The 13,250-nt window shown below is 37.4% G+C and overlaps 1 protein-coding gene across 1 annotated transcript; it reads right to left on the bottom strand.

Annotated features, from left to right (window-relative positions):
• Positions 1-691: 691 nt before the first annotated feature.
• Positions 692-1,232, bottom strand: LOC149844144 (uncharacterized). The gene is made up of 3 exons (XM_090001040.1): positions 1,190-1,232; positions 928-1,081; positions 692-854 (listed from the first exon to the last, which is right to left on the bottom strand). The coding sequence occupies exons 1-3, from the start codon at positions 1,230-1,232 to the stop codon at positions 692-694; spliced, it is 360 nt and encodes a 119-aa protein (XP_089857166.1).
• Between the last annotated feature and the right edge of the window lie 12,018 nt (positions 1,233-13,250).

Raw genomic sequence — 13,250 nt, forward strand, 5'->3', positions numbered from 1 at the left:
AAAAAATTGATTTCTGTATAACCATTTTCTACTAAATCCCCGAGATCTTGTGAGATGAAAAAAAAAATCATCTTAATACTTCAAAACTCATAATTTTCTTCATTAAAAATTGGTACAAAAGATTGTGATATATTGAGAGTATTAGAATTAATCATCATACCAATTTTTTATAAATATTTCTTACTTTAGAAGCCTACACGCATGATCTTCTTTCCTTGCACACTTTTCTTCACGGTCACAATGCCCAATCATGTCAAAATTTGGCTGCTCTGATACCACAAATGTTAGTAAAAATAATCAACTACTTACTATAGTTGATATCACATAGAGATAAAAATACGTAAAAATGAAGATACACTTGCACTTGCTATTACGGTAGCCTTGAAAAAAAAGCAAAAAAATACTACTTGTTCATTTCACACACTTTAAAACCATAATACACATTACTATTTATAAAGAGAAAAAAGTAAATTAACTAAACCCACTACACGCTTCTACAAACTTCTACCACAACACCACTTTCTTAAAACAAGGAAGTTACTTTTTCATACCACTATCATACCTCCACTTCCTAAAAGCAAGGAAACTATTTTACCATACCTCCACTTCCTAAACGTTAGCCTCAAGTTTTGAAAGTTCTCAACCAACGTTTTTACATCATGCTCACACTTTCAACGACTGTGGCAGTTTTTCAGCCATCAAATCTCTCAACCAGTCGACCAGACCGGTTTCCTGCAACCACCAACTGGCTTGGAGACAGTAGCTTCATGCCATCTCCCTTGACCAATGAGCCTTGAACAAGTTCAACCTTACTAACCAACTCCTTGTATACATCAACCTCAGAAAGGTTGCCACTAGAGGTGTGTCACTAGCAAAAAACTATCAGGGTGGTAAACAATGCCATTGAGCCCAACAAAGTTGAGATACCATCCCTTTCTCTCAGTGAAGAGATCACTCTTTATGGTTGATACCAATTCACCATTTACTCCAACCTTCCATATTTTATTGCCCCTTGCATCAGTAACATAAACTTTTCCTTTACCATCTGAGACGACATCATCAGCCAGAGTCTTCTCATGATCTGTCAAGCAAGAATTAATAATAATTACTGAATGAGATAACAGATTCACAAATGGATAAAAGTTAACCTTTTTTTTTAACGAGCACTACATAATGAAAAGAGGATTACACCAATGATCATGATTGGAGACTGTCAGGTATTTGGGAGTCATTTTTTACTACTATAACCGAAATGATACAAGGAGCCTTCAGATCCAATTGCCTTCTAACGCAAAGCAGAAAAAACAAAGGGAAGGGGAATTGGTCCTAGTTTAATTTCCTCTCTTCACACACTTTTGTCCTAAGAAAGTTTGTAAATGGGGATTTACTAATTTACCATCTACCATTAGGGTGCATTTGCTTGCCATGGAACTGGAAACACAAAAAAAACCAATGTTAAAATTGGTCTAAATTGGCTAGATGGGAATCGAGTTGAGATCAAAGGAGCGGCTAAGTGCCATGGCTATGTGACACTAGCCAATCACATGACAGCATTGCATGGGCCCACAGCTACATAGTGTAGGCCCCCACATGAAATGCTTTCGTGTGATTGCCTGTGTCAAATAGCTGTGTCACTTAGCCACTCTCTGGATCCCTTCTCGATGGAATCATACCTGGCTAATGGGTTAAATTAAAGCTTTCAAGTTGAACGACGTCACCAGTTCGATAATGTAGGGTGTGTTTTTTTGCCACAAGGTTGAAGCTAATGAAAAATATCTTTGGTGGACAAGAGGAATCATTCAGAGTTTTACGCCGACAACGTTTGGCTGTGTTTTTGAAAAAAAATGGAAGTGAATCAATGTGATTTTTAATCATTTTATTCCAAATCATACCCTAGCTAGCCTGTAGTGATTTGAATATCACTTTTCCAAACTTTTTTCAATATGAGAAATACTAGGTTTTCCTTTGTAATAAAAAAAACACTATCTTAACATATTTGGTCATATTTAGTGCAAAATTTGACTGTTTTTTTTTATATAATTTTTTTATTTATAACCTGAAGAAACCGCACCCACATGAAAATCTGGTTGTGATGGCTTAGACTGCCATATCCACAGTCATCATATCATTTTATGTGATATAGATTTGATCGGCACCATATCATTTTAAAATATAAAACAAAAGTATCATAATGGTTTTTCTTTTTTCTTTTTCCTTTTTTCTGGCCTTCACTTTCAACTTGCCAAGCATTTCATAGTGCAGAATCTTTGCCATATTTTGAAAATAAGGAGTTGCACTCTTATGCAACCAAACGTGTCAATTTCCATCATTACTTTTATAAAAATTATAACAAGCAAAAAGAAAATTTTATAAAAATTATAACAAGCAAAAAGAAAATTTTGTTTTCAACTACACAAACTGGAGGCAAGGTATTTTAATATTTGGTGCACCCTTGCCACATGCATGACCTAAAATAATTGTGTGGTCCGAGCATCTCACACATGGAAATTGAAATGCTACACTTAGAAGGTTGGGTACAAGTAGGGGTGTCAATGGGTTGGGTTTGACCCGACCCCTACCCGTGCCAATCCCTATAAAATCAGTGTTTGGTGATAAATAAGAAGGTTTGAATAGAATTTGGGTTGGACCCAAAAGGTTCGATTACTATATGGATTCGGGTATGGTTTGTGAACTTTCATACCAGACCCAGGCTCGACTAGAGTTTCAATTACGATCCACAATTTTTAATGGAAAAAAGATAAACAAATATAAATTTACCGGGTATAGTTCAGGTCTAGTTCATATAATCCTTATATGATCTAGTTATGGTTTCTCTTATGGTGAGTCCAATTGGACTCATATTCAAACCTGATACTATAATCTCAAATTAGGTCTGGGTCCGGTTTTATAACTTGAATCTAAACCAAACCCAACCCGTAGACACTCCTAGGTACAAGGTTCGACTTTCCATGGTACAAGTCAAGAAGCAAGCCGGAGACGGAAGGTGGGGTGGCTTTAGGGATGGCAATGGACGGGGCGGGGGCCGTCCCAAAATTCTGTCCTCCATCCCCGCCTCCATCTCCGCACAAGTTTTGATTTTAACCTCCATTCCCACCTTCATCCCCATTTCATGTCCTCAATACCCGGTCCAAATGGGGTGAGGCAGAGCGGGGCCCCATTTTCCCTCAGTCCAGTGTCATCCCTAAGAGTATTTTAGCATTTTACTATAGAAGATATGGGACGGAACGGGGCCAGGGAGGGGGAAAGTGTAAGTCTATCCTTACCTCCATTCATGCACGGGTTTTGATTTTAACCTCCATTCATGCACGGGTCCACTGCCCTTTTAAACGCTTTTAGTGCTAATAAGCCTAAAGTAGATGATGCAAATCTTATAAGTAATTTACAAAAAGCTACCTAACTTATCAGCTATTGATAGAAAGCCACTAATATTTGCTTTATTAAATTCGACTGCATGTTGCACCATAGGTTAGGGATGCAAGTGGATCGGATTTAGAATAGTTAAATACATCAAAAAGTCGGATTCGGATCAGGTCCTACCAACCAAAAATCACAAAACCCTCATCCTCGATCTAACCCAGTTGCATCCCTATCATAAGAGGCACCTACGTGTTTAGGGAGTGGGTGCAAGAGGTGGAGGTATTACCCCATCTCATATTCGAATCTCACCATGGGCAACTCCAATGCATAAGCCAAAGCAGCAGACTATCTCAAGGTGGGGGGAAGCCATAGGGTTTTACCCTAGTGAGTGTGGCGAGACAAAGGATCAGGTGAAATGTGATTGCACACTTTTAGTGTGTCCCTTAACCTGATGGCCCTCCATCATTTCTTGGGCTCCCCAACTAATAGACCTTATCCCCAAGATGAAAGGCCATCAAATGCAGTGACACACTAAAAGTGTGCAATCACATTGCACCTGATATTTTTTTTCATTTGGCGACTATAGCTCATCAGGACATTTGAGTGTAGAGGGTTTCTTTGAATGGGGATTGATTTCTTATACTATAAATTGAAAAGAGCTAACACCTATTTTACTTGAATTTATTCCAAATGCCCACCTTATAAAATGACCCTTTGTTTTCTTTATTACCACATATCATATTATGTTGTCTTGTAACCCTTTGTGAAACAAATCAATAATGAGGGCATTTAATCACTTTATTTAACCAAACAAAGGTCAACCTCGTAATTTTATGTCCAAGCGTGTCTTTGAAACTCAAGCTACAAAAGTAGGTCACTACTATATATATATTTGAGAAAATGTTAGGTGCCTTTTTGTGAATAGTTGATAAGTTGGGCAATTTCTTTGTAATAACTCGAGTCGTTTCTCTTGATGATACATTTGATTCCTTTTTCTGTACGATTAAATGAAACACCAGGAATCTGAAACCTAAGGTAGGGTGGTGGTGGGTACGGATGACAATGGACCGGGGCTGGGATAGGGTCTCCACCCCCACCCCGTCTCAAGATTAGAACTTTCATCCTGGCACAGGGATGGATTTTAACCTCCACCCCTGCCTTCATCCCCGCTTTATGTCCTCCATCCCTGGTTCAAATGGGGATGAGGCAGGGTGGGGGCCCGTTTCCCCATAGTCTATTGCCATCTTTTAATCTTCGTCCCCACCTCCATCCCCGAATGAGGATGGATTTTAATCTTCGTCCCCACCTCCATCCCTGTTTCATACCCTTCATCCCCGGTCCAAATGGACGAGGTGGGGCCCTACTTTCCCCCGGTCCACTGCCATCCCTAGTGGTGGGGCCTCACATGGGGTTTGTCTCGCTTTGTTATTTCTTGATCCTATTAAGATGATCCAACAGTTGATTCTTAACAAATGAACCCTGCTAATTGCATTAGTAGAGTTAGATTTGAAAAAAAAACAAACAAAACATGTTTGGTTGGTAAAAATATTTCAGTTTTCCTATATATATATATATATAACAAAATTTTGTCTATGATAAACTCATTTGGTGCTAAAACAGCTTGCTAAATGGGGTTTTCAGTTTCTCAGGTGCTTTTTATGTGGTTCCAGCCCTATAAATGTGTTGGACATGGGCTATTTACTAAGAAGGTATGTGTTTTCCATGAAAAAAATGATGTTTGGAGCCTCAAAAGTTTACAACATTTTGGACCGTTGATTTTTTAAACTTTGTAAAAATTCACATCCCTATAAAATCAAATACATAGATCACATTGGTACGGTCAGAATTTAAAAATAAAATAAACTCAAAACATTCATTTAGCACACCATAAGCATGTATGTTAGACCAACCTTTTAGCTACCCATTATATATATTGAGAGAATCACTAGAATATGAGAACTATAAAAGTGAGCATTTTCAACACTTTTTTTAGCAAATCGCTTGGCATGATAAATTTGATGGGAATCAACTATTGGATTGTGTATTTTTTTATAAAAAAATGTGATTTTTGAATGCTTGAATATTCATGAAGATTATGAGCTATTGATTTTAAAGCTTTAAAAAATCTTTTTATGCATAAAAAATCAGATGATTCAAGAGCGAGTTCTTATAAAATCAAGCATGTCAATCACATCAATAGGGTTAGATTCAAGAGAAAAGAACAAAACATCTATGAAAATTGTGGTTCACACGTACATATTTCTAGTTCTCATATATATATACAGTCAATTAGTGATAAAAACATGCTAAGTGGATTTCTTGGGCATTTTTATTTTTTCAATAGTTTCTCTCTTTCTCTCATTTGTACGGGCAATTTTAACTTGAGAGCATTTTTTGTTTTATTTTTTAAATTTTGACCATGCAAAACTGATCTACATGTTTGATTTTATAGGGATCAACTCCTGTGGGTTTGACACCACACATGGATAAGCTTTTATAAGGTTTGAAAAATCAACCACCCAAAAACTTCATAAAATTTTAAAGCTTTAAATATCATTTTTCTATAAAATATAGATGATAAGAATGGCTAAAAACTCTCTCTCTAGAGAGAGAGAGATGAAATAAAAATAGGAGTGAGCTGTGTACACTTCCTTTACTGCAGACCAAAATGGGAGTAGATCGCAGGGTTCACACCCATCCCATCATGGGCAATGAAAACCGAGTTTTCCTTTAGAAAACACAAATAAATAAATAAAAATATAAGCAGCTAAAAGGTTGAAATAATTTGTACATACAATTGTGATTCTCTTTCTGCAAAGAAAAAACTATGATTCCTACTGCACATATAAAACCATTCTTTCAACTGTTATTGATTGGCATTAGGAATATTTTATTGTGTTGGTTTTGGTGATTATTTTCATGCTTGCATCCATTTGTTTATATCTTTCGAGGGAGATGACAAACATAATTTCAACCAAAAGATACGTCGGTAGTTGAACAAAATAATAAGAAGGAAACTGTCACTAGATGAATAAAACAAAAATGACCTCCTGTTTTGCACTGTGATGTGTCTACTTCAAAAGGCATGGAGCCATGGTGCAGTACTGTCTCATGGGCCCTTTTTATATCATATGTTATATACGAAATCATTACTCAGACAAAAAAAAAGGATGCTGGGCCATGATGCCACTATTTGATGGGTTCCTTTTCAAGAGGCTTGCACTCGACAGAAAGACCTGGTCGCGCTGGTTCAGCGTACCATACCTTGGTCATAGGGATGGCCCTGGGGATGGAGGACATGAAATAGGGATGAAGGCGAGGATGGAGGTTAAAATCAAAACCCGTGCGGGGATGGACTTATGCTTTCTCCTGTCCCATCCCGTCTCAGTCCTCATCTTCCCCTTGTCCCACCCTGCACTGTCCCCAATCCTTCTTTAGAGATGGCAATGGATTGAGGGAAAACGTCACCCTGTTTGAATTGGGGATAAAGTACATGAAACAGGAAAGGAGGTTAAAATCCAAACCCGTGTGGGAATGAAGGTCCGGATTTTGAGACAGGGCGGGGGTGGAGACTTGTCCTCCATCCCCGCCTTGATACAAGGCCACCCCTACTTGGTCATCATTACATGGCCAAAAACACATGTGAGAGAGTTGAAGCCCCAAAGAGGTTTGGTGTAGTGGGATGGGGCCTAGGCTGCTAGGCAAACTGTGTAGGTTCAAATCCCCATGGGCGTCAGCCCTTGCACAAGTCAAAGTATGGTAACTCCCTAGGAGTAAGGGGTAAGCCAACAACTGTACGGTAGAACCATCACAGCTAGGTCTCTGATCTTGGAGGCGGATTCTTCGTGTAAACATCAAAAAAATTGTGAGAGAGCTGAAGTTTGGTTGTGTGTTTGATGACAAGGAACCCTTGTTCAGAACCGGGTCACTTAGTGGACCTGCTTGATAGTGAGGCAAACCCAAGGTGGGGCCCACGACCATCCTGCTTTATGAAGTCTAACTTAGAAAGCTACAGACACACCCGTGCACTAGCAGGGTTTGATCCAGCGCCTAGATGAAGGTTGGTTGTTAACATGCACATATTTCTCTTTGACCTCTAGGCTCGGTCTAAAGCTTGTGGATATGGAGGTCCCTCTCTACCTTAAGTAGGGTTGCAAACGGGTGGGGTTCGAGAAGGGACTTTTGCAAATTTTGGCTGTTCCGAACCCCAAACCGATCCAACTCCCTAATGCATTTTGGGATCCGAAACCTGACCAGTTTATATTCCTAACCCTAAGTTCCAGTCCCCACAAGTCTTCTTCACAAGGAGAAGCAGTAGGCTCCTTGGGTATTGAGAGGGGGGTGCTCACACTGTTTTACACAGCTGAGATGGCGACTATAAGTACAACGTGTTAAGACTAACGCGGCTAGAACTCTAACAGCTCTGTGGTTTTTCCTTGTAATAAACCGAAACAAAAAAAAATTGTACTGCCTAACACACAATGCGAGTTCAATGTGCAAGTTTTAAATCGTTTTGATAAAAAAGATATGACAGTTTGGATTTTTTAAATTTTTGAAACAATAATAGCTATTTATTGATATTATTGAAAATGCATGTTTATTGAATTATTATTGCTATTAAAATATTAAAATAGTATCCATATGTGTTATTGGGTCATAGCATGTTCAATTGTGTCAATAAGAACATATGCAACCAAAATGGCGAGTGACATAGGTTAATAAAATATGTAGTCAACTATAATTGTAATGATTTGAGTTGCAAGGCCATGAAACTCGGTTGGAATGCAATGTTGTTTGCCCCAAGGTTTGAAAACTCGCCGGGTCAACCCGGTGACTTGGCTTGGATCATCCAAGTACTGGGTCAAAATCCAATACAACTCGTCTGTGTACAAAACTTGGCCGAGTCAGTCGTGTTTTGGCATGACTCGGTCGAGTTTGCCCATGACTCAGCCTAGTCATGCATATAATATGTACATATATGATATATTTTATATATAATTACACATTATATGAATTATAATATAAATATTATGTATATTATATATAAAAATATCGCTATACATGTATTAATAATATTATATATTAAAATATTTATAAAAAATATCATATAATACATATTATATATAATATATTGATAACATACTATAAAATATACATAGTATATATGTATATATTTATATATTTTATATAAAATATAAATTTAACATGACCCAGCCATGTCACCGCCACAAGTCTCTCAAGGACGAGCCGAGTGACAAGTCACCGGGTTTTAAAACCATGGTTTGACCCATAATTGATAGGGTAAAATTTATACTTTTCCTAATAATATTAATGAATGTATCTTATAAAAATATCAAGGATAACTATAATCAAATAAATAAACAATTTGTAAAATCCCATCTTGAATTCGTGTTGAGTCATGGTTTGTGTTTGTGTCCTTGTGATATGGGTAAGAAGTAGGCCCAAGAAATGACGCATGAAGCTAGGGTTGAGAATTGAGACCTTAGATGTTCTTTTTTTTTCATATTTAACATGGGAAAACCCTGAGCCAACGTAGGAGACAACATCACCTTACCGACTCAGGAAAAAGTCATGGCTAGTACCCTCAACCCCTATATTTGTATTCTGATCCAGGTGTGATACCAATGTGTTTCAAAGGATTACCTTGACGTAGGTCTGTCTTAGACCTAGTTCAACCTCAATATGGATCCATATTTTTTCGCTTCAAGCGTCAATTATGATACTTCATACACCTCAAAGTTCATAGAAGGAAAGGAGGTTATTTTGAGGTCCCTATTATACTCATTAGGCCTAACATTGTATTTATGCTTGCGCAAGGGGTTACGGACCCCGGGAGTCTCGGCCGTTCTAACACAGCAGAAAGCCCCCTCCAACTAGGCTAACTGAGAAAGCTATTGTAATAGGAAATAACATGGAAACACTAAAACAGACGTGTTACTTGTGAAAATTCCAGTTTTCATTAAAAATATACTCATCAGATGTGAAGGTTTTATAAAGAATATACACTATATATATATATTCTCTAGAATATGAGAACTAATGTGTGAACCACGATTTTCATGGATATTTTGTTCTTTCTATTGAATCTACATGCTTGGTTTTATAAGAACCCGCTCTTGAATCATCTGATTTTGATGCATAAATGAGATTTTTTTAAAGCTTTAAAATCAATGACTCATAATTTTTATAAATATTCAAGCATTCAAAAATCATATTTTTTCATTGAAAATACACGATCCAATGGTTGATTCCTATCAAATTCACCACGTCAAGCACATCCACATGGTTGGATTTACAAAAAAAAGTGCTTGAAATGCCTATATTTCTAGTTCTTATATTTCAATTCTCATATTATAGTGACTATATATATTCAACATTAAAAAGTTAGATTTTTTTTATTGAGTAGAGCAAATGTTCCATCTTATGTTAGTTAATTTATCCTAAATCACATGAGTGCAATTAAAGCATATAGTTTCACACTTATTAAGCAAACTTTCATGATTTAATGAAGCTTTTAGACAACCAAATAATTTAAAAGGCAAATAAATGAACTTCACGTATATGGTGATGTTAAACCATGATATCCATTCTTAAAAAAAGATGTTAAACCATGATATCATATTACACGAACTTCCTTGAACTATGGTTACACATGGTTAGTTAACTAAATGACCATGCATGGTCAACCTTGGCCATGGTTTGACTAGACATGAACTTCTTTATTTGGATAGGCTTTAAAGTGGGTTGAAATCCAAAGTACAGGTCAACCCTGTGAACAAATCCACTCTTTTATGCTATCCAGAATGGTGGTCATTGGGGCACAAAGGCATGTTCCATGATACCAAACCATGTGCATGTTTGGGCCCGCACCATGCTCATGTCATCACATGCATGTTTTTTTTGGGGATAATCCAAGGGAAACCCCTCATCACCGATCACACATTGGCTGCCCACCTGTTGGTTTTGAACTTGTGACCTCCTGTCAACTTGGTGACATTCACATCGCCCCCATCATCTTAATATAATACATGAACACTTTGATTTTGGACTTAGGGAAGTGACAACAAAATTTAATTTTGTAAAAAAAATACATGCATTTCAAGAAAATGAAAGTTGAAAACATAACCTATATATTTTAAAAAAATGTTTTAAAACATAAAATTTGATAAAATCACATATAAAATACTTGGGTCAAGTCGATTCGGGTTGGATATTAAGCAAAAATCATGGTTCAAACTTAACCCATATATTATTGAACAAGTTCTGGTCCACTCAAATGGTATCGGGTCAGCATTTTTATGCCCACATTCAGGGTATTGTTTCAATTCGAGACTAATACTCAGACACGGATCCGGTCCGCATGTTTATGCCCAAACTTGAGATTTTTTATTTAAATTGGGCCAAATACTCAATATCTACCCGACCCAATATCACTTATGAAAGTTTGTGTCGGATAGACTTCTCACTGATCTAGGTTCGGACCATATTGGATCGGACCCCAATGGGAACCCTTATATTAAAAGTATGATTTTAGCATATCCGACTCCAGTTCAATCACATGTTGATCCTAACCGAATAATTGGGAGAGAGAAAGGATCCACCACCATATCCTATTCATATCCAACTACTATCAGGCTCAGTTACTAGAACTAGAATGGATCTGGATCTGGATCTGGACCCGGTCCTAAAAGATATCCTGTATTTGTCTCTCCCATTTCCTGTTTGACCGAGTAAAGTCAGTCACAATGAGTTGAAACTCGACTTTGACATGAAACATAGATTTTGGTGCCAAAAAGTATTATCTTTTAATTAATTCCTTGAATGTCCCCCACCATGTGAACGTACAGACAGACCAAGCATGGGGAAGGTGAAAAAAAGGCGAACAAGTGAAATAAAACATGCACGGAAAGGAAGAGGGATAAATATGTCATTTAACATTGTTTAATTAATTAGTAACAAATGTCTTTTTTTGAGGAATATAATTAGTAACAAATGTCATTAACATTTATTTAACTAACAGAGAAAATTACACTTAAGGGCCAACTTTTTACTCTTAATCTAAAAATATGGCCTCATATTTCTAAATTTCCCAAATTGAGCTTCTATTTGTCTGGAAACTGGCAAAGACCCCAAGTTAGCCTCGAACATATTGAGAAGTGATTCTTTTGAGTTTTCTGTATTGTCGTATACTTGTTTACCCTCAAAGAACACAGGGTACATATTTTAGTGATTTGAAGTCTTAGGGTATGTTTGGTTGTGTTTTTAAAAAGAGAAAATAAATCACATGTGATTTCAAATCATATGTTTCAAAATCACAATTAATGTGAGATTTCAAATCTCACATGTTTGAGAGAAACCAAATAAAATATGATTTGACTTCTCACATCATCTACTTTGTTTTTTGCTTGGTTAAGATTTGGAATCTCATTTAAATGAGAATCCAAATCTCATGAGGCCCAAACAAACATACACTTAGGGTACTTTTGAATTCCTTGGATCTTGAGAGATGAGGGATCTACTTCGATCTCTGGTTGGATCCCTCTCTTTGATTCAAGGACCTAAAATATTTGAAATCCAACTTTTGGATATGCTTGGATCTTGGGGCGAGACTCGTGCCATATTAGCGACTGACATGTTAGGTCAAATTCTCAAATATGAGATCCCAGACATTCAAACACACTCTTATTAATATTTTACTTAGTTTAACTGGTATTTAACTTGAATGAACAGTAAATGGCATAAGCATGTTTTTGTTTGGCAGTTTTCAAAAAAATAGAAGATATTCAGAGATGCGAGATCTTTTTAAAATTAAGGGTTAAAAGTGTTCCATCCTGCCATGTTGATCCCTCCTTGCCCTGATGTAAATATCACTTCGGACCTCTACAAGTGCATTATAAATAGCCTTTGGCCTAAGATCCCCCGTTAATCAAGAAAAGTAACGGGTCCCTCCCCCCCTCTTTCTTTGTTGCTCCCTCTTCTTTGTAATTTCTAACTTATGAATGGAAGTTGCTTTCTTTGTCTTTATTGCTATCTCTTTCTCTTTGTTGTTCTTTTTGAGATTGTGTATGCTCGAATGTGATTGGATACCCTTGTGAAGGGTGTTTGCGTGCTTTCTGAACTCGAAAGGCTGACATGGTTGGGTTGCCAGGTGTCGCACGCGACTTCCAAAATAAGCCCGTGATAAAAAGTGTGTCCTTAATTGAAATTTTCATTAACTAATGATTGATTTAAAATTTCTCACTTAAACCAAGTTATATTGATACCCAGGGATGGCAGTGGAGAAACGAGGCCCTGCCCCAATCTCGCCCTGTTTAGACCGGGGATAGAGGACATGAAACAGGGATGAAACTTAAAATAAAAACCCATGCGGAGATGGACTTACGCTTTCTCCTGCCTCATTCGGTCACGATTCCAGTCTTACCCGCCCTGTCCCCAATCTTTTTTTTAGAGATAGCAATAGACCAAGGAAAAACGATTCCCGCCTTGCCTCACCTTATTTGGACCAGAGATGGAGGACATGATGCGAGGATGAACGTTAAAATCAAAAGCCGTGCAGGGATGGAGGGCAGAATTTGGAGAAGGGGCGAGGGCGGAGACCTTTGTCCCCAGCCCGGATCAACTGCCATCCCTAGTCATACCCAGTCTTTAGTGTGAATACAAACGTCACGGTAAAATAATAAATGGTTGAAAAAAGTTGGTGTGTGGGTTCCCAGTGAGCTGGGCACTATTTAGGGTTCAATATAATAAATACCTTTGTGGTTTTAATTATGACCCACATAATTAATGTTATTTCTCCTTGGTCAGTTCTATGAAAGAAAATCATATCATTTACTGTCTCCGTGAATTCAGCA

The sequence above is a fragment of the Nuphar pumila genome, chromosome 3, assembly GCF_984573655.1.
Source record: "Nuphar pumila chromosome 3, dmNupPumi1.hap1.1, whole genome shotgun sequence".
NCBI classification, from domain to species: Eukaryota; Viridiplantae; Streptophyta; class Magnoliopsida; order Nymphaeales; family Nymphaeaceae; genus Nuphar; species Nuphar pumila.